The sequence below is a fragment of the Lithobates pipiens genome, unplaced genomic scaffold, assembly GCF_037356315.1.
Source record: "Lithobates pipiens isolate NorthernLeopardFrog02 unplaced genomic scaffold, aLitPip1_a1.2 Scaffold_23, whole genome shotgun sequence".
Lineage (NCBI taxonomy): Eukaryota > Metazoa > Chordata > Amphibia > Anura > Ranidae > Lithobates > Lithobates pipiens.
The window spans coordinates 49,644,038-49,670,317 of record NW_027507785.1 but is presented as its reverse complement, the minus strand read 5'-3'; the positions used below and the strand labels follow the sequence as shown (position 1 = coordinate 49,670,317).

General features: G+C 46.4%; 1 protein-coding gene across 1 annotated transcript in view; it reads right to left on the bottom strand.

Annotated features, from left to right (window-relative positions):
- Window positions 1–200: 200 nt before the first annotated feature.
- Window positions 201–26,280, bottom strand: part of GGA1 (golgi associated, gamma adaptin ear containing, ARF binding protein 1) — a 43,078-nt gene continuing 16,998 nt past the window's right edge. The window contains exons 8-15 of the mRNA XM_077451570.1: window positions 22,607–22,714; window positions 22,354–22,521; window positions 19,154–19,206; window positions 13,379–13,542; window positions 10,002–10,186; window positions 9,610–9,779; window positions 9,419–9,529; window positions 201–559 (exon numbers count right to left, since the gene is read on the bottom strand). Of these exons, the coding sequence (XP_077307696.1) occupies window positions 449–559; window positions 9,419–9,529; window positions 9,610–9,779; window positions 10,002–10,186; window positions 13,379–13,542; window positions 19,154–19,206; window positions 22,354–22,521; window positions 22,607–22,714 (1,070 nt within the window). The 3' untranslated portion in view covers window positions 201–448. The remainder of the gene's footprint in view (window positions 560–9,418; window positions 9,530–9,609; window positions 9,780–10,001; window positions 10,187–13,378; window positions 13,543–19,153; window positions 19,207–22,353; window positions 22,522–22,606; window positions 22,715–26,280) is intronic.

The following is a 26,280-nucleotide window of genomic DNA, read 5'->3' as shown; positions in this document are numbered from 1 at the left end:
CACACATAAATAAAAATAGAAAAAAGGGAATGGCAGGCAGTGGTTTGCACACACCGGGGACGCACAGATTTAAGCCCTCTGGCTTTTGTTCCTGGGTATTACATGTCCAGAAGAGGGGGGGGGGGGGTATTTCTAGGCTACAACGACACTCACTTACGTCAAGTAAGTGCAGGAGTGCAAGACAAAACAGAGTATGGAGATAGAGAAATGAAGATAATTTAATAGGAGACGTCCATAGCAGCAAGATGAGCAGAATGTCACACGTAGGATGAAAGGGACTTCCTAAACACAGAGCGCCCTGAACAGAAAAAAGAGAAGAGCTTTGGGTAAAAACGTCCAGAATGATTGGTAGATAGTGCAGTTGTAGCCGGATTCTTCTCTGGAGGGTTGCCTGTTCTCGTAGAAGAGGCGGCCTTGTAGTCTTCAATACACCATGTTCTACTTCCACCTAGAGATGCCCCCACTTCTCCACCGGGGGGAAATCCTCCACGTCCCCCATTTCATCGAAGCTCTGATCTCCTTGTGTGTAGGTGAGCTTGTATCGTAAGCGCACCTTTTCCTGCCAGACAGAAAGAGAGAGATTTAAATGGTAATTTATTATGGTAAATGTATTTGTTAAGGAGTAAAAAAAAGAAATAGGATTTACCAGTAAGGTAGTTGAGGATCTTTAGTCTATTACAGGGGTCTCCAAACTTTATAAACAAAGCGCCAGTTTACTGTGCCTCAGACTTTAGGAGGCTGGACTGTGGCCATCGGGAGTAAAAAAAAAAAAAAATACCTCATCTTTGGTGTCAGTAAAAGGAATTGTGCCCTATCCTTTAGGTCATTGGGAAGAGTTGGGTCCCTTTGGTTGCGTCATTGAAAGGAATCGTGCCCCATCATTGGAAGGAATTGTGCCCCATTGTTGGTGTCATTGCATCCCAATTCTTGTGGTCATTGGACAAGTCTCTTCTACGAGAAACTGTGCCCCATCATGGGTGTCAGTGGAAGGAATTGGGCCCCAATTGTTGGTGTCATTGGAAGGAATTGGGCCCCACTGTTGGTGTCCCTGGAAGGAATTGGGCCCCACTGTTGGTGTCCCTGGAAGGAATTGGGCCCCACTGTTGGTGTCCCTGGAAGGAATTGGGCCCCACTGTTGGTGTCCCTGGAAGGAATTGGGCCCCACTGTTGGTGTCCCTGGAAGGAATTGGGCCCCACTGTTGGTGTCCCTGGAAGGAATTGGGCCCCACTGTTGGTGCCATTGCATCCCATTGTTGTGGTCATTGGACAAGCCTCCTCTTCTACGAGGAATTGTGCCCCATCATGGGTGTCAATGGGAGGAATTGTGCCCCATCATTGGTGTCATTTAAAGGAACTCTGCCCCATTGTTGGCAGGAACTGGACCCCATTGTTGGCAGGAACTGGACCCCACTGTTGGCAGGAATTGGACCCCACTGTTGGCAGGAATTGGACCCCACTGTTGGCAGGAATTGGACCCCACTGTTGGCAGGAATTGGACCCCACTGTTGGTGCCACTGCATCCCATTCTTGTGGTCATTGGACAAGCCTCCTCTTGTACGAGGAATTGTGCCCCATCATGGGTGTCAATGTGAGGAATTGTGCCCCATTGTTGGCAGGAATTGGGCCCCATCGTCGGTGTCATTGGAAGGAATTGGGCCCCATTGTTGATGTCATTGGGGGGTATTGTGACCCTTCAATGGTGTCTTTGGGAGCAATTGTGCCCCATCATTTGGTGTCATTGTTGGGGTCATTGGAAGGAACTGTGCCCCATTATTGGTGTCACTGGGAAGAACTGTTCCCCCCATTGTTGGTGTCACAGGAATTGTTGCTGTATGATTAAGATCTCTTATTTTCCTAGTACAGTACAGGAAACAGGTTCTTAAAGCAACTTTTCACCCCCTGGAAAGACTTCTCTCCCATTCAGCCCTCCTCCCTCTGCCAACAGAACAGGGTAGTCTTTTTTTTGTTTTGTTTTGTAAAAAAAAAAAAAAAAAATAAAAAAAACCCTGCTGCCACCCCCGCCCATCACTAACCAAACCAGGAAGAACTGGTGGGCCTTTTGATGATGTCACAATCAACATGGCGGGAACGAGAGGTGGCAGAACACAAGAGGATCTCAGCGGGACAACGTTGTACTCTTTGGGTTGGCGAGTATCGGAAATGTGCACAACAGACCACCCGGTAAGCAGAGGGGGTGGGCAGAGATCTGCTTTATGATCAACACAGCAAACCACGCCAACCAGCCCATGTAAACAAACAGGTCAAGGAATCATGTCAAGACAAGTCCTTTGGGATGTTTCAGAGGAGGACATAAAAAGGAGGCAAGGATAATGTCCTAGATGAGGTGTAAGGAGGAGACCACCTTCGGGAGAAAAGAGGTTTTTGACCTCAGGGCAAAAAGGGAACAACAGGGAGTGCCAGATGAAGTGCAGCAAGTAAGAACCACGGTTTTATTGATTGGCTCCTCACATAGGTAACAAACAAGCAGGCATGTAGTAACTAGTGATGTCTGGGGCAGGTGGAAGTGTCTTGGAGTTACCATGGAGGGCAAGCCACTCCCAAGCCTGGTATGTCTGCACTGGACCAAGAGCAGTAAGCCAAGTCGAACCATAACCAGCGTGGAACTTACAGGAGGCCAAGTAGGAAGCGATGTTATCTGGAGACCACGACCAAGTGCCACATCCTACAGGGCCAGTTCGATGCATTGAGAACCAGGATTGAGAACCAGGCGTAGACCAGGTGAACCAGTTTACCAGAGTGTCCAATGAGAAGGCCCAAGGGGCCCTAGAGCTGGTGACAAACCTGTCCAGTTTGGTGCCTGGACACCAGAAGAGGTTTCTTGCCCAGGAGTTCTGCTGACCAGAATTCTCCACATCCTGGAGATCTGGTGAAGCATATCTGCCAAGCCATTTTATGCAGTAATGTAAGGCAACAGGTAAAAGCTCTAATTGGTGGTGAATGAAGTTCTGTTAAGGTGGATGTAGAGTCTCCGGCCATGTCCTTAGTCTATAGGACCCCAGATGACGTCTGTTCACGACGAAACGCGTCGGGACTTCATTGCAGCCTGAATTTTTATTGAAAAGCGCTTAAATTCTTTGTACACGTGAGTTTAATACGTTTTTATTAAATTATTTTTATGAAAAAAAAAACGGAATTACACTATTGTGGTCCCAGCTTCTCTTTATATATATGCTCAATTATCCATGCGGATTCATATGGGTGGAGATATGTCATCTTTGTGAATGAAATAGCCACACTTGAAATCCCTCCAGAAAAGTGCAACACCGAAAGAGTTTACATATATCTACAAGCTTATGCGATCCTCCAAATATAATTTTGAGTAGGATCCATTAAGTCTGGTAAGCCTCCATTTCGTTTGGTGGAGGGCTCATGTGGTGACTGCATGGTCTTTCTATGGAGAAGGTGTAGGATCATTTACACTTTATCGTGCCATACACGGAAATTTTAGAGACTTTTTTCACCTGTTTCACATTTTTTCACTTTTTTATTTTAATTTTTTGGACATTTGTTTTTTGTATGTTCATTGCATACAGTAAAGGGTGCATGGTGTGCTTATTAGCTTATACTGTTTAGTGAATATATGCACTTGTTATATTAGCATTAAATATGCCATAATTTTCTAAAACAAAAAAGCGCTACACTTTTTCACAATATTTATTATGTCCTTAGTCTAAACTGCCAGGTTCCGGCCTGGCAAAACGCCATGAAAGCAAATGCAGGTTGCATGGTGAGGTCTGCAAAGATAAAAAAAAAAAGGCCCTAAAAAGGAAGTCACAGGAATCTGTGAATGAAAAAACTACAAGTCCTGTGCGTCACTGCAGCAGACAGATTTGTAGTTTAAATAAACTGTAATCCCTCCGATTAGCATGTTGGCAGTTCATTCACATGGCCAACAGCTTATACAGAGGTACGGGAACAGAGCTGCAAGCAGTGTCTGTGCATGAGCCAAACATTACACAAACAATCTGCTGATCGCGGGTGCAACGCTCTGCAGGCTCCTGTTTAAAAAAATAAAAATAAATGCACATTCTTTTTACCTCTAACACTCACTTGACACTTTATTAGGTATACCCATTCAATTGCTTGCCAACACAAATTGCTAATCAGCCAATCACATGGCAGCAACTCAATGCATTTAGGCATCTAGACATGGTGAAGACGACTTTCTGAAGTTCAAACCGAGCATCAGAATGGGGAAGAAAGGAGATTTAAGTGACTTTGAACGTGGCATGGTTGTTGGTGCCAGACAGACTGGTCTGTGCATTTAAAAAAACTGCTCATCTACTGGGGTTTTCACACACACACACACACACACAACTATCTCTCGGGTTTACAGAGAATTGTGGGGGAAAAGAGAAAATATCCAGTGAGCAGCAGTTGTGTGGAGGAAAATGCCTTGTTGATGTCAGGGGAGAATGGGCAGACTGGTTTTAGATAATAGGAAGGCAACAGTAACTCGAATAACCACTCGCTACACCCAAGGTAGGCAGAATACCATCTCTGAACATACAACACAACGAACCTTGAAGCAGATGGGCTACAGCAGCAGAAGACCACACCGGGTGACACTCCTGTCTGCCAAGAACAGGAAACTGAGGCTACAATTGGCACAGGATCACCAAAATTGGACAATAGAAGATTGGAAAAACATTGCCTGGTCTGACGAGTCTGGATTTCAGCTGCCACATTCAGATGGTGGGGTCAGAATTTGGCGAAATAATACAACGTGGCAGAAAATCCCTACTGAGATAAGTAGGAAGAATGTGGGAGTGGTGGAAGGTCCAATGAAGAGCCTGGAGGAAGGCAAGGAATCAGACTAGGAGCAGCTTTCCGTTTAATAGAGCCCGGTGGAGATAGACTTCAAAAACTTCTCCAAGAACAGAGAAGAAGACACTAGCAAAAAAACATGAGGAATGCTGGGAGTGGAGTGGGAGGGGTTATATGGGGGGATAACTCTGTAACTTTCTTTTTGCCAGTGGTTTATAATTCATTGATAAAGACTATAAAATTCCTTGTCCTGTACAACTTGAATATAACTCATTTCATTTTGGTAATATTGGTTATATTTCATGTTTCTGTTTTCCGGCCAGCAGGGGTTTATCAGGCTTATCTGCTTCATTTACAGAGCTGAATAGCTCAAATCTCGTCAGCAGTAAATAAAGTTTTCCTAGCCTGAATGGTGCACAGATGGCCAACCGGCTGGCAGCTGAAAGAACAGATTGTGAGATTCCAGCCTAACAAAATATCACCAAAAGTATTGGGACGCCGGCCTTTACACGCACATGAACTTTAATGCCATCACAGTCTTAGGCCGCGTACACACGGGCGGACTGTCTGACGGACTTGGTCCGCTGAAACGTGTTTCAGCGGACAGTCCGCTCGTGTGTGGGCTTCAGCGGACTTTTTCAGCGGACAGTCTGGCGGACTAAGTCTTTCGGAATTTCCGTAATATTGTCCGTCCAACTTTGGTTTCAGCGGACAGTCCGCTCGTGTGTAGGCAAGTTGGACGGACTAAGTATGGCGCATGCTCAGAAAGGATTTACACGGCCGAAGGTTGCATTGCAGTGTATTGGACGTCGTATTTCTAGTCCCATCTGACGTGCTGTACACGTCATCGCGCAAGATTTCAGCGGACTGTCTGTTCGTCGTGTGTGGTCAAGTCCGTTCATTCAAAAGTAGGACGGACTGTCTGTCGGATTGTCGGACGGACTTAGTTGGCCAGACAGTCCGCCCGTGTGTACGCGGCCTTAGTCCGTAGGGTTCAATATTGAGTTGGCCCCGCCCTTTGCAGCTATAACAGCTTCAACTCTTCTGAGAAGGTCGTCTATGGGAATGTTAGACCATTCTTCCAGAAGTGCATTTGTAAAGTCGGACAGAGAAGGCCTGGCTCGCAGTCTCCGCTCAAATTCATCCCAAAGGTGTTCTATTGGGTTGAGATCAGGACTCTGTGCAGGCCAGTCAAGTTCCTCCACCACAAACTCACTCATCCATATCTTTCTGGACCTTGCTTTGTTCACTGGTCCAAACCATTTGGTGGAAGGGGGATTTTGGTGTGGGGGTTGATATTCAGGGATTGGCCCTTGGTTCCAGTGAAGGGAACTCTTAAAGTGGTTGTAAACCCTTACAACACACTTTGACCTACAGGTAAGCCAAGAAATATCTCCTAAACCTACATGGTTTAGGAGATATTTGGCGAAAGACAGGCACCGCTGTCTACCGTGCATGCGCCGTAGAAGCGGCGCGCAGGCGCACTGAGCGCGCCGCCGTCAACGGCGATATGCCGCGCGTGGCAGCTCCCGTGCGCATGCGCGGGAGTGACGTCATTGCGGCTTTGCCGAATGACAGCGGCGGAGTGGCGAGACCCACTGAGAAGTTGGATCGGCGGACTACAGGGGACAGCGGTGACTTCGCTGGCTCCTGTGTCAGGTAAGTGACACATAATGGGCTACTATGCGATGCGATGCGATGCATAGTAGTCCATTATGCTTTGCCTTTGCAGGGAATGAAAGAGGAAGTAAACTCATCAGGGTTTACTTCCTCTTTAAGGAGCTTTATGGACCTTGCTTTGTGCACTGGTGTGCAGTCATATTGGAACAGGAAGGGGCCGTCCCCAAACTGTTCCCACAAAGTTGGGAGCATGAAATTGTCCAAAATGTCTTGGTGTGCTGACACCTTAGGAGTTCCCTTCACTGGAACTAAGGGGCCAAGGCCAACCCCTGAATATCAACCCCCACACCATAATCCCCCCTCCACCAAATGGTTTGGGGCCAGTGAACAAAACAAGGTCCGTAAAGACATGGATGAGCGAGTTTGGAGTGGGAAAACTTGACTGGCCTGCACAGAGTCCTGACCTCAACCCGATAGAACACCTTTGGGATGAATTATTGCAGAGACTGTGAGTTAGGCCTTCTTGTCCAACATCAGTGCCTGACCTCACAAATGCGCTTCTGGAAGAATGGTTAAACATTCCCATAGACACCCTCATAAACCTTGTGGACAGCCTTCCCAGAAGAGTTGAAGCTGTTATAGCTGCAAAGGGTGGGCAAACTCAATACTGAACCCTATGGACTAAGACTAGGGTGTCATTAAATTTCACATGTGTGTAAAGGCAAGCGTCCCAATACTTTTGGTGCTGGACATTTTCATAACAGGCCAAAAGAGGATTATCCTGATGTACCCAGAACTGGAGATGAAGTGGTGACAGTGTACCTGTATTGATGACAATGTGGCGGACGGGGATGACCGAAAACCCAATTTTAGTGACATTTTGTCAGACAGTGGTGACAGTGCACCTGAATTGAGGACAATGTGGTGGGCAGTGGTGACAGCGAACCCCATATTAGTGACCTTGTGCCAGACAGCGGTGACAGCATCCCGTACTGGCGACAATGTGGCGGGCAGGGATGACCATGTAGCTTGTACTGGTGACAATGTGGCGGGCAGTGATGACCATGTAGCTCGTACTGGTGACAATGTGGCGGGCAGTGATGACCATGTAGCTCGTACTGGTGACAATGTGGTGGGCAGTGAGGACCATGTGGTGGGCAGTGATGACCATGTAGCTTGTACTGGTGAAAATGTGGTGGGCAGTGAGGACCATGTAGCTTGTACTGGTGACAGTGTGGTGGGAAGCGATGACCACGTAGCTTGTACTGGTGACAATGTGGTGGGCAGCGATGACCATGTAGCTTGTACTGGTGACAATGTGGCGGGCAGTGATGACCATGTAGCTTGTACTGGTGACAATGTGGCGGGCAGTGATGACCATGTAGCTTGTACTGGTGACAATGTGGCGGGCAGTGATGACCATGTAGCTTGTACTGGTGACAGTGTGGTGGGCAGTGATGACCACGTAGCTTGTACTGGTGACAGTGTGGTGGGCAGTGATGACCACGTAGCTTGTACTGGTGACAGTGTGGCGGGCAGTGAGGACCATGTAGCTTGTACTGGTAACAATGTGGCGGGCAGTGATGACCATGTAGCTTGTACTGGTGACAATGTGGTGGGCAGCGATGACCATGTAGCTTGTACTGATGACAATGTGGTGGGCAGCGATGACCATGTAGCTTGTACTGGTAACAATGTGGCGGGCAGTGATGACCATGTAGCTTGTACTGGTGACAGTGTGGTGGGCAGCAATGACCATGTAGCTTGTACTGATGACAATGTGGTGGGCAGTGATGACCATGTAGCTTGTACTGGTGACAGTGTGGTGGGCAGCAATGACCATGTAGCTTGTACTGATGACAATGTGGCGGGCAGTGATGACCATGTAGCTTGTACTGGTGACAATGTGGTGGGCAGCAATGACCATGTAGCTTGTACTGATGACAATGTGGTGGGCAGTGATGACCATGTAGCTTGTACTGGTGACAATGTGGTGGGCAGCGATGACCATGTAGCTTGTACTAGTGACAATGTGGCGGCAGCGATGACCATGTAGCTTGTACTGGTGACAATGTGGCGGCAGCGATGACCATGTAGCTTGTACTGGTGACAAAGTTGGTGGGCAGCGATGACCATGTAGCTTGTACTGGTGACAATGTGGCGGGCAGTGATGACCACGTAGCTTGTACTGGTGACAATGTGGTGGGCAGCGATGACCATGTAGCTTGTACTGGTGACAATGTGGCGGCAGCGATGACCATGTAGCTTGTACTGGTGACAAAGTTGGTGGGCAGCGATGACCATGTAGCTTGTACTGGTGACAATGTGGCGGGCAGTGATGACCACGTAGCTTGTACTGGTGACAGTGTGGCGGGCAGTGAGGACCATGTAGCTTGTACTGGTGACAGTGTGGCGGGCAGTGAGGACCATGTAGCTTGTACTGGTGACAATGTGGTGGGCAGTGATGACCATGTAGCTTGTACTGGTGACAACGTGGTAGGTGGCGGCGAGATTGTTCCTGGTACTGGGCGCAATGTTGAGGGCAGTTGGGATGGAATACACCATACTGGTGACAATGGCCAGGTGCTCCCCAGAGCAGAGAAGCGGTGATGGTGTATCTTATAATGATGACAATAACTCAGGAAGTACTCATGGCGATTCTCATGTTGATGGCAGGATGTAGTAAAGTGGTGAAAGTGTGGGAGATTTCCTAAATCTGGTGCAGTTCTGCATAGAAACCAATCAGCTGCCAGGATTTATTGTCAAAGCTTAAATGAACAAGCAGAAGTTAGAGGCTGTTTGGCTACCATGCACAGCTGCAGCAGATTTTGCACCCTTCAGTTCTAGTAAATCAACCCCACTATATCTGAAAGGTGGTGCTGCATCTCATCCAGGCAGAGTCATTAGGTATTGATGGTGTATTTCTTATTGGTGATCATGCATTAGGATGCTGCATGGAGTATAAAGTGCATATGTTCTACACATGAGGAGGATAAGCCTAGTAACTTACCTGTGTGGGGTTGGCCAGCAGCAGCACCTGAGTAATAGCAGTTGGGGGCAGAATGGGATTGAATGCAGGAAGTTCACTGCCAGTTGCTGGTTGCAACTTTATCTTCATTGCCTTTAAAAACAGAAAGAAAAAGGATGAGACAACAAAAGCGTTGGGGGGGGGGGGGGATGTTAGAATGGGATGGAACCAACCTTGGGCACAGCAGCCTGAAAACTAATTCCAGTGAAGGGGAGAGGGGCAGTACTCAGCATGGAGATCACAACCACCAGGACGTCAGGCCTGCCTGGAGGGCTGTCCTGGGCAAAATGGAAAAGGACCCGAAAGCTGCGCTGGTCATACACAGTGACTGGGAGGATGCTACCTAAAAAGACACAAAACAATGCAGTCAGGTAGAGAGGTCTATAAAAGGAGGAGATGAACCATCCTCGTGTATGAAGCCTCCGACTGAAGAGTCCACTGGGTGGGGCCATTCAGCAGGAATCATCTACAGTCAGATACTTCATACTAAGAGGAGGTTCAGAGCATTGGATCTAAAATCTTATCATTTATGCACAAGTAGGATAAATAGAGAAATATTCCATACTGGGTTTGATGGACTCCAGAGGCACAGTGACATTGGTGAGGGAGATGTCGCTCTTCACAGGGGACGGGACTTGCTGTTCTACTCCGACAAAAGGGACGTTTCCCAGGAGAGCGGGCTGCTGCAGAGGAGTGGTGCCCGTTTTACTCTGCAGATCCCTTAGTGTGGGTTTGTGTTGGGGCTTTTCCCTATAAAAAAATAAAAATAAAATAAGGTGATGAAATATTATACAAATCGGGACAAAGGAAAGGCAGAGGAATGGAGGGAAATCATGATCATCCAGAGTATCAGCTCTCCAACCTTCATCCACAGAACACCTAGGCCAGTGATGGCAAACCTTGGCAAACCTTGGAACGACATTTCCCATGATGTTCAACTACACTGCAGAATGCATGAGAATCATGGCAAATGTAGTTCCTTTGGGGTGCAAAGGTTCGCTATCACTGACCTAGGCCTTTCCACTCAAGCAAAGGACAACTGTGGTTGTTGATGAGCTGAATCCAGCGGTGGCTTATTACATATCCTAAAGTGGAAATCCATGCAAAATGTAAAATCTCTGCATTTATAGACACCAGGGATCCAACACTAACCTCTCTATCCCTGTAAAGAAAAAAAACAAGTATATATACTTTTTTGGAAGCCGATCTGACCCACTCCCATCGGATCCCACACTGAGCTGTCAGCCGTGGCTTCACTGTGTAGGCAGCTGCAGAGGAGACGGAGGACAATGGAAGCCCCATAGTAACTCTGTGGGCGACGTCACTTTCCATTCATTTCACAGCCGTTGTCAGCCGTGTCCTCTGCAGGGCTTCCGCCGCTGGAGATCGTGTCGGATCGGCTTCCAAAAAGGTATTTATGCTCATTTATTCTTTACAGGGATAGTAAGATCTCTGGTGTCTATAGATGCAGGGATTTTAGATTTTGCATGGACTTCCACTTTAAAGCGGTAGTGCACCTAAAAAAAAAAGAAAAAAAAATTATTAAAAAAGCCAGCAGCTACAAATACTGCAGCTGCTGACTTTTAATAAATGGACACTCACCTTTCCTGGAGTCCAGCAATGTTGGCAGCCGAAGCTGAGCGTTCGCTCGGCTGCAGCCGCCGCCATTTTCGGTGAGGGAATCAGGAAGTGAAGCGTTACGGCTTCACTTCCCGGTTCCCTACTGCGCATCCTAAATGGTCCCCACCATCTCCTGGGACCTGTGTGTTTCCCTGGAGACAGTGGTGGGCGGGGTGCGGGAAGGGGCGTGATTCTATTCCCGGAAGTGGGTGCAGATACCTGTATTATACAGGTATCTGCAACCCCCTCCCCCGTGAAAGGTGCCAATTGTGGCACCGGAGGAGGGGGAAGGAGGAATCAGATGAGCCGAAGTTCCACTTTTGGGTGGAACTCCGCTTTAAGGCCCATTCAGACCAAACCATTCCATTGGCTTCCTCCAATTGGTGGAGGTGGGAGGAGATTGTGACAACATCTGCCCTCCCTTCAGAGGAAGCCTTGCATTCATTGGTAATCATACAAAGCTTCCGGTGAAGGGCTTAGCAGCCCTCAACCCAACTCAATCGTTAGAAAGACCTCATCTGGAACATGCAGTTCAGTTTTTGGCTCCAGTTCACGAAAAGGATATCGGGGAACTGGAGAAAGTGTAGAGAAGCAACGGAAGGCTTATGAAAGGTGTAAACAGCAGGTTGGTGTATTATTAACCACATGGTCACAGTATCATTTTTGTTGGCAGCTCCTGGAGAAGATTCACTTAATATTTTCTTATACAGCAATGAGCCAACCAGGGCAGGGGATGTATTCTGACTAGACCAGGGGGGCCTTACTTCAGGCTACTAGACTAAGGGGCCAACCAGGGCAGGGGATGTATTCTGACTAGACCAGGGGGGCCTTACTGCAGGCTACTAGAGTAAGGGGCCAACCAGGGCAGGGGATGTATTCTGACTAGACCAGGGGGGCCTTACTGCAGGCTACTAGAGCAAGGGGCTGTTGGATTGAATTCATATAATACTTCTGGTATTTGTTCATGGTTGAGGTAGCCACTTAGCCTCAGTTGAATGAAGCACATGAAAGCTTTGTAATCAGAAGAACAATAGCTGGGCTCGGACCCACCTGCTGTGATGTGTGTGGTTGCAGGCTTCAAAGGGAGTAAGAGCGAGCTGGATGGCTTATCGTTGGAGACACTGATCAATAGTGGACAATACAGCATGTTTCCTGAAGAATGGACATACATGTGAAGGAATACCTCTTGGCGAAATCTATTGGATGGAAGGCAAATGGGGGTGGCTACGAGTGGGTGTGTATGTTTGAATGAAAAGGCTCACACACAGACCATGCTCTCTGTTTTGCTGCAAGACCCTGTCATGTGGTGATTTTGGCCTACTCTGGGCGATGGCTCCGGCCTAAACCTCATGGTGAAGGCCCTCTCCTGGTCTGAGCCTAGCCGATGCAGCAAAGCCTCACGGAGGACCAGGTGATAAGTATCTTTCATATTCTTATATTATATGTTCTGATTGTAAGCTTTGTGATATTGTAATGTCTTTTTTTTAATACTTTATGTTAGCTTTCCTAATTTCTTGGGAAATAAATAAGATAGTGTTTTACTAGCAGCAATGTGTGTGTTTTCATAAGTAACTTTATATCGGTGTGCTTAGTAGGATTTTATAAACTAGATAACTATGGGAAGAGACAAGGTAGTAATAGTTTGTAGAGCACAAAATGTCTTTCAGGGGCCAACCAGGGCAGGGGATGTATTCTGACTAGACCAGGGGGGCCTTACTGCAGGCTACTAGAGTAAGGGGCCAACCAGGGCAGGGGATGTATTCTGACTAGACCAGGGGGGCCTTACTGCAGGCTACTAGAGCAAGAGGCCAACCAGGGTAGCGAATGTATTCTGACTAGACCAGGGGGGCTTACTGCAGGCTACTAGAGCAAGAGGCCAACCAGGGTAGGGAATGTATTCTGACTAGACCAGGGGGCCTTACTGCAGGCTACTAGAGCAAGAGGCCAACCAGGGTAGCGAATGTATTCTGACTAGACCAGGGGGGCTTACTGCAGGCTACTAGAGCAAGAGGCCAACCAGGGTAGGGAATGTATTCTGACTAGACCAGGGGGGCTTACTGCAGGCTACTAGAGCAAGAGGCCAACCAGGGTAGGGGATGTATTCTGACTAGACCAGGGGGGCTTACTGCAGGCTACTGGAGCAAGGGGCCAGCCAGGGCAGGGAATGTATTCTGGATTTGTCCAAAATTGCTTTACACAACATATAATCCGTCTTTGCTTTGTCCTGTCAGAGAATATCAGACGTCTACATTATGTCTGGTTTATACGACACTCCTGAAGGTCTTCCAAACAGAAGCTCCGCAGTCATAGACTTACACTTACCATCGTACATGCATGGCTGTGGGCGGAAGGGATTGCTGAAGAAGGGTTTTCCCAAGTAGATCCAGATCATCCAAAGCGTTACTAGGCTGGGCCGGAGTCTGTGCGACTGAAGAGACTGAAGAGGCCTTCTCTCCCGAAGCCGAGTCTGTGCTCCCCTCTGAAGACTATATGATCAGACCATTCGCAGGAGCGGCAGAGAAGAAATGCAGATTATCACATATATTAATTTTGATGAGTAATTATTTGGTTGATCATATTTACCCATTAGGCCTCATTCACAATGGCGTACTGATCTATACACCCACAGGCCACCTTCACCCGCATGGAATGCAGAGGTGATTTGTGCATCTGCATGCAGACAGACCTATTCATGTCTATCGGGAAACAGCGACTGTACGGACTGCTGATCCCAATCTGGTGCCGCAAACCTGCATGGCTGTCCAATCTGGACCAGCAGCTGTGTCCGTACGATTACTGCTTCCTAATAGACATGAATGGGACTGTCTGCCAAGTGTCCTGTGTATTCTGCACAGGTGACAATGGCCCCCTTGGGGATGTACTGATTGATACCCCCGTGTGAACGAGGCCTTACAATTCTTGGTGTTCACAACCTAATTTCAAACTGTAAAGCACATAACATCACTTTACCAATCCCTACTTCCCCTCCTCTCTGCACAGCTCCTATTCTGTACTTTATGGGAACAATAGCCAAAAGGGACAACATGGCAAATCACAGCAATGAGATGAAACATCTGATGTTGTCAATGCAAATGTTAACATGTCATTGGAATGCCACCACAAATGGCAGGCTTTGGCATGGTTATAAATGCTAGGCTTTGCCATGGTTAGGAGACTCCCGATATATTTAACCACTTCACCTGTGGAAGATTTTACCCCCTTCATGACCAGGCCATTTTTTGCCATTCAGCACTGAACACAAATGAGATTTACATACATTTTTTATCACACAAAATAGGGATTTCTTTTGGTGTTTTTTTTATTTTTTTTTATTTCCTAAATATATAAAAAAAAAAAAAGATATAGATATTAAAATAAATTATATATACACACACATATATACATACACACACATATACAGTATCTCACAAAAGTGAGTACACCCCTCACATTTTTGTAAAGATTTTTCATGTGACAACACTGAAGAAATGACACTTGTCTACAATGTAAAGTAGTGAGTGTACAGCTTGTATAACAGTGTAAATTTGCCGTCCCCTCAAAATAACTCAACACACAGCCATTAATGTCTAAACCGCTGGCAACAAAAGTAAGTACATTTCTAAGTGAAAATGGGGTCCACCAAAGAAGTTGAGGTCACATACTCAACATCATATCCAGAGGTTGTCTTTGGGAAATAGACATATGAATGCTGCCAGCATTGCTGCAGAGGTTGTGGGGGGGGGGGTCAGCCTGTCAGTGCTCAGACCGTATGCTGCACACTGCATCAAATTGGTCTGCATGGCTGTCACCCCAGAGGGAAGCCTCTTCTAAAGATGATGCACAAGAAATAGATGTCGACCGATATATCGGCCGGCCAATATATCGGCCGATATTTGGCGTTTTTTAATTAATCGGCATCGGCCGATTGAGCTGTTAATAAAGACCGATGATATATTCAGCGCGACTTGCAAATGACTTCTGTAATAGAAGTCAATGCAAGTTGCCTGAAGACAGCAGTGAAGCGACTTGTTTCCTCTCTGGGCAGTCTGCCAAGAAAAGATCAAAGAGATACAATGTTTACACTTCTGAATAAAGTCAACTCAGTGTGTAGAAGTTCTCAGTTTAACAATTTAAAGACTAAACCTTTTTTGACACTTGATGCTTACAAATAATAATCCTGTATTTTCTGCTAGAAATTCACTTAGAACCCCCAAAATGTATATATATATATATTTTTTTAGCAGAGATCCTAGGGAATAAAATAGCGGTTGTTGCAATATTTTATGCCACACGGTATTTAGGCAGCGGTCTTTCAAACGCAATTTTTTTGGACAAAAAATACACTGATTTAAAAAAATAAAAATAAATACAACAGTAAAGTTAGCCCATTTTTTTTCATCCAAGAGTTTATTACCTGTTTTTGTGTATTTAAAATAAATTATATATATATATATATATATATATATATATATATATATATATATATATATATATATACACACACATACATACACATTATATATATATATATATATATATATATATATATATATATATACACATACATACATACACACACACACTTTTTTTTTTTTATCTAAATTATACATACAAGTGAACTGATTGGATGTTTGTTTTGTTTAATAAATGTAAGACAACTTTTGTATTACTTAAGGCTGCTTTCACACTGGAGTGGGCAGGCGTTGACGGTAAAATGCTGCCAGTTTTAGCGGCACTTTACCGTCATTTTAGCGGCGCTATTTGGCTGCTAGCGGGGCACTTATAATCCAGCTAGCCACCGAGGAAGGGGTTAAATGTGCCCATGAAGCGCGCTGCGAAATCGCATTGCAGGTGCTTCGGCAGTGGTGCCCATTCATTTCAATGGGCAGGAGTGGTGGAGGAGCGGTATACACCACTCCAAAGATGCTGCTTGCAGGACTTTTTTTTAACGTCCTGCCAGCGCGTCTCCTCAGTGTGAAAGCACTCAGACTTTCACACAGACTGCAGGGGAGCCGTTTTGCAGGCACTTTACAGGCGCTATTTTTAGCCCAAAAGCGCCTGAAAATTGCCCCAGTGTGAAAGGTGTCTGTTAGATTTTATGAGATGAAGGGGAAAAAATAATAATAAAATAAATCGGCCTAACATATCGGCCCAAAGAAAATCGGCATCATATATTGGCCATCGGCCTTGGCGATTACTAAATATCGGCCAGAGAAAAACCCATATCGGTCTACCTCTAACAAGAAAGCTTGCAAACAGTTTGCTGAAGACAAGCAGACTAAGGACATGGATTACTGGAACCATGTCCTGTGGTCTGATGAGACCGAGATAAACTTATTTGGTGTCAGATGGTGTCAGGAGTGTGTGGGGGCAACCAGGTGAGGAGGACAAAGACAAGTGTGTCTTGTCTACAGTCAAGCATGGTGGTGGGGGTGTCATGGTCTGGGGCTGCATGAGTGCTGCCGGCACTGGGGAGCTACAGATCATTGAGGGAACCATGAATGCCAACATGTACTGTGACATACTGAAAAAAGGAAGAGAGACGGCGCCCTCTAAGTGCAGCAGGTAATTAAAACAGATTTATTACAAGAGGATTAAAAACACTCACAAATGAGTTATGGGGTACAAGCATGTATGCGATACTTATTCCATCCGTATATCCAGGGTGACAAGGATCTCCTGAGCTGCTTGAAGAAGGCTCCAGCACCTTAGATCGATCAGGTATCCGGTGGCACTGTGGATTTCTAGCGCTTCCTGATGGCTGGAACGCAAGCGCTGGATGCTCGGCGACGATACGTAGTCTCGTGGAGGATTTTACTTCCGGGAGCGGGATCAGAAGGAAGTAAAATCCTCCACGAGACCATGGATCACCACTGAGCATCCACCGATTGCATTCCAGCCATCAGGAAGTGCTAAGAATCCACAGTGCCACCGGATACCAGATAGATCTAAGGTGCTGGAGCCTTCTTCAAGCAGCTCAGGAGATCCTTGTCACCTGGGAAATACGCATGGAATAAGTATCACATACATGCTTGTACCCCATAACTCATTTGTGAGTGTTTTTAATCCTCTTGTAATAAATCTGTTTTAAATTACCTGCTGGACTTAGAGGGCGCCGTCTCTCTTCTTTTTTTTCCGATTTAATTCTAGAGCCTCTTCGTGCTTTAACCACTACAATACAGGGCACTTTCGCCCCCTTCCTTCCCAGCCCAATTTTCAGCTTTCATCGCTCTAGCGCTTTCAGTGACAATTGCGCGGTCGTGCTACGCTGTACCCAAATGAAAGTTATCATTTTGTTCACACAAATAGAGCTTTATTTTGGTGGTATTTATTCACGACTCCGTTTTTTCTTTTTTGCGATATAAGCGCAAAAAAAGCGGAAATTTGGAAAAAAAAAAAAACAATATTTTCTTTTTTCTATTTTTAAAAGAAATCCAATAAAATCAAATTTTGTCATAAATTTAAGCCAAAATGTATTCTGCTACATGTTTTTGGTAAAAAAAATTCAGTTAAGTGTATAATAATTGGTTTGTGTGATCACGGACATATGTACGCAAATGATCATGTACAGATGTGTGCAGGTGATCACGTACATATGTGTGCAGATAATCATTGGGACATGTGATTTTAGTGGTACATATGTGGGGGACATGTTTTTTTATTTGGGGACATGTGTGTTTTGGGGACATGTGTGGTGATGTGTGTATTACACTAGACTGGTGATCAGTTAGTAAAAAGCTGTAAAAAACAGCCCATACTCAATGATCATCAGCCGGCTGCAGCGATCTGCTCTCCTCTCCTCAGCGATGACTTCTGTGTGAGGAGAGGAGGAGCCGGTTGCCTAGCAACCAGCTGTTTGTTTACATCACATGATGGCCGTGATTGGACACGGCCGTCATGTGATCAGGAGGGCCAATCACAGAGCCCTCCTGCCGATCCGGGTGACACGAGCACATCGGGATTGCGCCGCTGCGCGGGCACACGCGCGCGTGATCCCCCTCCTTCTGAAGGACGTTCCTGAACGTCCTATCAGAAGTAGAGAGCTCCCACCCGGCCATATGTGTACATTGGCCGGGTGGGAAGTGGTTAAGGACCGGCAGCACACAAGTGATCAGCATTTATAAGGATTATTATATGGACTAATGTTTTATATGCATTACCAATCTATGTATTTCTTATCTCTGCTTTGCAGAGATGAAGAAACCGAGATATACAAACAGAAGAAAAACAGCGCCAACCTAAGTGCAGTATTTTAGATCACAGGTATTTATTTGTAAAGTAGTACACTCACTCTCTGTCTCTGCACTTAGGTTGGTGCTGTTTTTCTTCTGTTTGTATATCTCTTAAAGGTGCCTTCTACCCTTGAACATGCTGCCTACCTGCTTGTGCTAAGAAATCCTCCTTTCCCTATGGCTATAACTAACTATTCTTATAACTGTTGACTATTGGCTACAACCTATGATTTTATACCAAAACCTGCCAGTTACCTATTGACTATTATCTGCTATACTTGCCTAGAACTGCAGAATTCTGTGGAGCAGCAGATTTGAAACCCTAATACTGCTATATACCAAAGCCACAGCATATACCCCTCATCTCCCCATCCCATTTTCCTCCCCTCCTTTTCCCATAAGCCTCCCCCCATCCTGGACATACATAATCCAGCAGCGCAACACAAAAAAATGTTTTGTGAAACCGAGATATGGTTCCCTGTAGAGAGCCCTGTGTTGATTGTCAACACAGGGCTCTGTGCTGTGATTGGACACAGCCGATCAGTAGGTTCTGGCCAAGAATTATTGACCTGGATCTGCTGACAGACTCCTGCTGTGTACAATCACAGTGGGGGCTGGTGGAGTGGTCGCACATGCGCGCACCCTAAACCCGGAAGCGAGCAGCGACATACCAGTGCATCGCTTTGTCTGCACGTGTTGCCCGTTCGCAGTACACTGTGGGTAGGCGGTCCCAATGTGGTTAAAATATAGCAAGCCTTCTAAAAAAAACTTTTAGTTGTGCCATCTAGTTTGAGCTCCATATCTGAGGGGAATGACTATATTGCACCTCTGAATGGCAGTTACTAGCTGGAAGTATCTCCGTTACCTGGAAATTGTTCCATGATGATGTGTCTGAAGGCTGTGCGGGGTCATTTAAACCTAAAATAAAATCAAGAAAAGCAGACATGAATCATCACTGGTCATAACAAAAGCTGGAATTCCATCATATTTGTGGGAGTGCGTTTTACTGGAATAGGGGCATAGAATCATAGCACACATCCTTATGCCATGTCTGGAACCCCGGAACAGGAGCCTAGAGATTCAACCTCACCGAGAGTCACAAAAAATAAATAAAATAATAAAATAAAAAAAATCACGCATTATGGGTTGTCTTTTAAGCACTTGCTTACTGGGCACTTAACCCCCCTTCTGTCCAGACCAATTTTCAACTTTTAGCGCTGTCACTCTTTGAACAACAATTACACGGTCATACAACACTGTACCCAAATTACATTTTTATTTTTTCCCCACAAATAGAGCTTTCTTTTGGTGCTATTTGATCACCTCTGCGTTTTTTTTTTTTATATATAAAAAATGACTGATTAAAAAAAAAAATGCAAAACCGTGTTATATTTTGTTAATAAATTTTGCAAACAGGTAATTTTTCTCCTTCATTGATGTACACTGATGGGCACCAATAGGCTGCACTGATGGGCATCGATAGGCACTGATAAGGCGGTGCTGGTGGGCACTGATGAGGTGGCGCTGGTGGGCACTGAGGTGGCGCTGGTGGGCACTGGTAGGCTACACTGATAGGCAGCACTGCTAGGTGGCATTGATTGGCCCCACTGGTGGGCATTGATAGGTGGCACTTGTGGGCACTGATTGCTGGAACTTACTACTGTAGCGCGGATCTAAACAGGTTAATCATGGTTACCTACAAGGAAACACTAGAAGTCATCACTGCTTTGCACTAAAAGGGATTCCCAGGCAAGGATATTGCTGCTACTAATATCGCACCTAAATCAACCATTTTTTGGATCATCAAGAACCTCAAGGAGAGAAGTTCAGTTGTTGTGAAGAAGGCTTCAGGGAGCCCAAGCAAGTCCAGCAAGCGGAAGGTGTAGTGGTTAGCACTCTCACCTAGCAGCAAAAAGGGTTGCTGGTTCAAATCCCGAACCACGACACTACCTGCCTGGAGTTTGCATGTTCTCCCTGTGCCTGCATGGGTTTCCTCCCGGTACTCTGGTTTCCTCCCGGTACTCTGGTTTCCTCCCGGTACTCTGGTTTCCTCCCGGTACTCTGGTTTCCTCCCGGTACTCTGGTTTCCTCCCGGTACTCCAAAGACATGCTGGTAGATTAATCAGATCCTGTCTCTAAATTGGCCCTAGTATGTGTATATGTGTTTGTAAGCACATCGGGACCCTAGGGGGTAAAGGACCGCGCCATATCAAGATGCAACTCAACATCGGGGCACCACTAGTGCAGAGCTTGCTCAGGAATGGCAGCAGGCAGGTGTGAGTACATTGGCACACACAGTGAGGAGAAGACTTTTGGACGATGGCCTGGTGTCAAGAAGGACAGCAAAGAAGCCAGTTTTCTCCAGGAAAAACATCAGGGACAGACTGATATTCTGCAAAAGGTACAGAGATTGGACTGCTGAGGACTCGGAGGAAAGTAATTTTCTCTGGTGAATCCCCTTTCCCTTTGTTTGGGCTATCTGGAAAAAACCTTGGTGAGCGCTACCACCAGTCCTGTGTCATGCCAACAGTAAAGCATCCTGAGACCATTCATGTTGTGGGGTTGCTTCTCAGCCAAGGGAGTGGGGGGCTCACTTATAATTTTACCTAAGAACACTGCCATGAATAAAGAATGGTGCGAAAACATCCTCCGAGAGCAACTTCTCCCAACCCTCCAAGAACAGTTTGGTGATGAACAATGCCTTTTGTAGCATGATGGAGCACCTTGCCATAAGGCAAAAGTGATAAATAAGTGGCTTGGGGAACAAAACATTGACATTTTGGGTCCATGGCCAGGAAACTTCCCAGAGCTTAATCCCATTGAAAACTTGTAGTCAACCCTGAGGTGGGCGAGCAAAAAATAAAAAAATAAAAAAAAACCCCACATTCTGACAAACTCCAAGCATTGGTTATACAAGAATGGGCTGCCATCAGTCAGGAGGTGGCCCAGAAGTTGATGGACAGCATGCCAGGGAGGATTGCAGAGGTCTTGAAAAAGAAGGATCAACACTGCAAATATTGACTCTTTGTATCAACTTAAAGCGGGGTTGCACTGTGGAAAAAAAATATTAAAAGCCAGCAGCTACAAATACTGCAGCTGCTGACTTTTAATAAATGGACACTCACCTGTCCCAGGGTCCAGCGATGCCGGCAGCCGAGGCCGAACGATCGCTCGGCTCTCGGCTGCTGCCGTCACCATTCTAGGTGAGGGAATCAGGAAATGAAGCGCTGCGGCTTCACTTCCCGGTTCAATACTGCGCATGCGCAAGTCGCGCAGCGCAATAGGAATTGTCCGCGCTGTCTCTGGGACCCGTGTGTGTCCCAGCAGACAGCACGCAGGGACAGGAAGAGGCATAGACTCCCGTGGGAGTCTATGTCCGGAAGTGGGTGTAAATACCTGTCTTTGACAGGTATCTGCACCCCCCTCCCCCCTGAAAGGTGCCAATTGTGACACCGGAGGGGGGGAGGGTTCGGATCAGCGGAAGTTCCACTTTAAGGTGGAACCCCGCTTTAATGCAATTGTCACTAAAAGCCTGACACTTATGAAATGCTTGTAATTATACTTCAGAATCCCATAGTAATATCTGAAAAAAATATCTTAAAACACTGAAGCAGCAGACTGTGAAAATTAATATTTGCTTCATTCTCAAAACTTTTGGCCTTGGCTGTAGTCCAAACTTCTCCCCAAATCCCCCTTATTGCTGATAAAATGAATATCATTACTACACAAAATTTATACACAGAGCCAATAGTTTGCATGGTGCTTTACAATATAAAGTGAGACAGTACAGTTACAATACATAGGGGAGGGCCCTGCTCATAGCTTACGTGCATGGGTGCTCAACCTATTGCCCTCCAGCTGTTGCGGAACTATAAGTCCCATCATGCCTCTGCCTTTGGGGGGGGGGGGGGTCATGCTTGTAACTGTCAGCCTAGCAATGCCTCATGGGACTTGAATTTCCACAACAGCTGTAGGGCCACAGGTTGTGCACCGCATGGCTTACAGTCTAATACCTCATGATCTGGGAACATCAAGTTAGCACAGCCAAGGGGTTACGTTCCTTACCTAGCGACATGAGTTCGTCATCGAGCAGCGATAATGATGCGGAGGCTGAGTGGGCACTGGAAGAATATGGCAGGGGCTGGGCTGGGACAGAAGGGTATGAAGGTGCTGCTGCTGCTGCTGCAGAGGTCATATCCAGTCCTGAGAGATCCAGCAGAGCAGAAGAACTGGCTGAGAGAAGACAAGATATTCACCCAGAGATTCAACATTACTGATCCAAAACTAATGGGGGGGGGGGGGTGCAATGTCTGCTCACCTGGCATATTGCTGGAAGACGTCTCTCCATTGATTTCTTCCCCTTTCACCAGCTGGCGGTAAGTATTGATAACCTGCGTTAAGCTGTCATTGGCTTGTAATATTTCCGCTTGAAAAAAATAGAAGAAGAATGTCACCGATGTGGGCTTAAGACAACCAGTCGCATCTCCTGTTCATTATAAAATTAAAAAAAGGCCAAACTTTTCACATGGATTTAACCACTTCAATACCGGTCAGGTATACACCTTCCTGCCCAGACCAATTTTCAGCTTTCTGCGCTGTCGCACTTTGAATCACAATTGCGCGGTCATGCTACATTTTACCCAAAATAAATTTTTATCATTTTGTTCCCACAGATAAAGCTTCCTTTTGGTGGTATTTGATCACCTCTGGGAATTTTATTTTCTGCTAAACAAATAAGAAAAATAAAAAAAGACTGAAAAAACTTTGAAAAAAAATAAATAAAAAATAAATAAAGATTTTTTTTTGTTTCCGTTACAAAACGTTGTAAATAAGTTTTCTCTTTTGCTGATGGGACGGCACTGATGAGGCGGCACCGATGGATGCCAAACGGTGCCAAACAATAATGCCTGCCAATCAGTGATACCCATAGTGGGCACTGATTTGCATCCCTGGTGGTCCAGTGTGGGCAGCACAGACCCCCCCCCCCCCATCAGAAGAGCAGCCAATCGACTCTCCTCTACTCGCGTCTGACAGAAGCAAGTGAGGAAAAGCCGATCAATGGCTCTTCCTGTGATTGGACACAGCTGATCACATGGTAAAGAGTCTCCATCAGAGACTCTTTACCCCAATTGGAGATGCAGTGTGTCACACTAACACACCGCAACAACGATTGCGGCTTGATATCCTGGCAACGTCAGATGAGGTCTGGTCAGGATATCGCAACCACTTTGCCAACCTCATATTGCTATATGGCAGGCGGCAAGTAGTTAAAATAAGAAGTACAGCCTAAACTTATTAGGCTGGGCTTCTCCTCTGGGTCACAGGAGTGCAATTCGTTTTGCACTCCTGCCTGTGACCTGTTTTCAGCGGAGCGCGGTCTGAAGTCCGCTCTCTACTGACGTCACTGCTATCAGTCAAAGGGAGCTCATCTTCCCGACTTCAGAAGTCTGGATCCGCCAGCTGCCTTGACTGATGGCAGTCTCAGTGAGTCGCTGAGATGGCCGCTCCCCTCCCCTCCACAGCTCGTCGCTTCAATGAGCATGGAGGATCAGAGCAGCAGAGATGCTGACCGACAGGCAGCATCTCCCCGCTTGGGGAGGAGTGAGAACCGAGCCATCGGCAGTGATCAGTGGCTCGGTTCTCAGTGCAGAGATGCCGCGGGGCAGCTGCAGCACCTAGGCAAGTATGAATATAAAAAAAACAAAAAAAACAAAACAAACCCATACATATCTTTTGAAGCTGAACTCCAGGATAATCAAATACTGTCTTAGTACAAAAATGTGTATTCTTCCTGAATCTCGGTGAGCTTTCTGTATTTCTTCTAGATATGTGCAGCAATCCAATCGGTGTGAGACTTCCTGTAATAAAGACCGCTCACTGCTGCTCTCTGTCCTTATGCAGAGAGACTGGTCTAATCTCCGCCCCCCTCCTGTTTTTATTGTATTGGGTAGTGCCTACTGGGTGCCTCCCATAGCTCTGCTTTATGATGTCACTGCTACTTTTACAAGTCAATAACTGGGTCCGCAAAAGGAATTTGGTGCACGCTGTGGATGTATATCCTTTGCAGCTATTGAGGGATGTATTTAAAGTGATTCTAAAGACTTTCCTAGCTTTTTTAATGTAAAATAATACCAGTCATACTTACCTGCTCTGTGCAATGCCTTTTGCACAATGCTGATCCTCCTCTACACAGGTCCCCCAGCAGCAGTCCTGACGGCCCCCCCGCCCAAATGCCCCACATACCAAGCTCCTTGCTACAGGGAAACCTATGCGTGCTCGCTCCCAAGCTGGCTCTCCATCCGTCTACGTGCCTGCACCCTCTCTAGCTGGCTTTTATATCCATAAGATGCAGACTCCCCACCCAACACTCTCCTCGATGTCAGTAATTGACAGCAGTAGGAGCCAATTGCTCCGATGTTGCATCTGAGCCAATGAGCAAGGAGAGCCAAATAAGCTGCTGCTCTCATGCACATTGCTGGATCAAGGTGTGGGGGGGGGGGGGGGGGGGGCTGGGGAGGGGCTACATGCAGAAGTTTTTTTTTTTTACCTTAAAGCGGGAGTAAACCCAGTTTCAAAAAACACTTACTTTGCCGGCATGCCAGAAATGCTAACTTTCACATTGGTTGTGCTCTCAACCAAACTTTCAAACCATCCAATGGCTGGTTTCATAACTGATCACATGTGCAGCATTATGGCAGTTGAAGAATCATTAGAGGCCAAGATGGTAGCTTCCTTGACTGAAAACGATAGAAGGGTTTACTTCCACTTTAAGGTGGAACTTCACTCTCCCAATCAACATTGATTATTTCTAACCCTCATGCTCCTGGCATTAATAAAAAATAAAATAGATAGGAAAGTATATTATATTTACTTGGTTTAAACTTTTTTTTTTTTTTACATCCCCTCAGTTATTTCCAGGTTTCTTGCCTAGACAAAATTACATCCCAGGAGTTTTCAGGAAGGGAGAAAAGGAGAAGGGGTTTTCTCCGTTAAAGACACACTCTCCTGCATGCATACTTGAGCAAAGAGCAGATGGACTCCAGGAAGCAAGTGCTACATGAATCATTTGCCCTTACTCAAGATGGCCACAGCTAGAAATGTTAGACGGGTGTTTAAGAAAGTGATTTCTCAAAAAAATAAAGCATGAAGATATAAATGGATGGGGGGAGTTTGTTTTGAACATAAAAAATTAATTAAAAAGTGTTTTTTGGTTTGTGGTGCGCAGATACAGTGGAGACCCACGTTAATGCGTAGAATGCATTAAAGGGGTTGTAAAGGTTTGTGTTTTTTCACCTCAATGCATCCTATGCATTAAAGCGGAGGTCCACCCTAAAGTGGACCTTCCGCTCATCGGAACCCTCCCCCCCTCCGGCGCCACAATTGGCACCTTTCAGGGGGGAGGGGGGTGCAGATACCTGTACAGTACAGGTATTCTGCACCCACTTCCGGGATAGCTCTCTGCGGAAAGGGGCGTAGATTACGCCCCTTTCCGCAAGTGCCCGCACCTTTCCGCAAGTGCCCCGCTGCCTGCTGGGAAACACACAGATCCCAGAGGCAGCGGGGACCGTCCTTATTGCGCAGCGCGACTCGCGCATGCGCAGTAGGGAACCGGGAAATGAAGCCGAAAGGCTCCATTTCCTGATTCCCATACCCAAGATGGCGGCGGCAGCCCCCGAGAGACGATCTAGAGATCGGCTTCGGGTGCCGACATCGCGGGCGCGCTGGACAGGTAAGTGTCACTATTTTAAAAGTCAGCAGCTGCAGTATTTGTAGCTGCTGGCTTTAAAAAAAAAAAAAAAAAAAAAAAACGCGGAGTCCCGGCGGACTCCCGCTTTAAGCTGAAAAAACAACTCACTGTCATGCCCCCCCCCCCCCCCCCCCGTATTACTTATCTGAGCCCGTTCACCTGCTGAGTGTGTCCCCTTCTCCACCAAGTCTGGCCGTTGATTGGATAGATTGATGGCAGCGCAGCCATTGGCTTGCGCTGCTGTC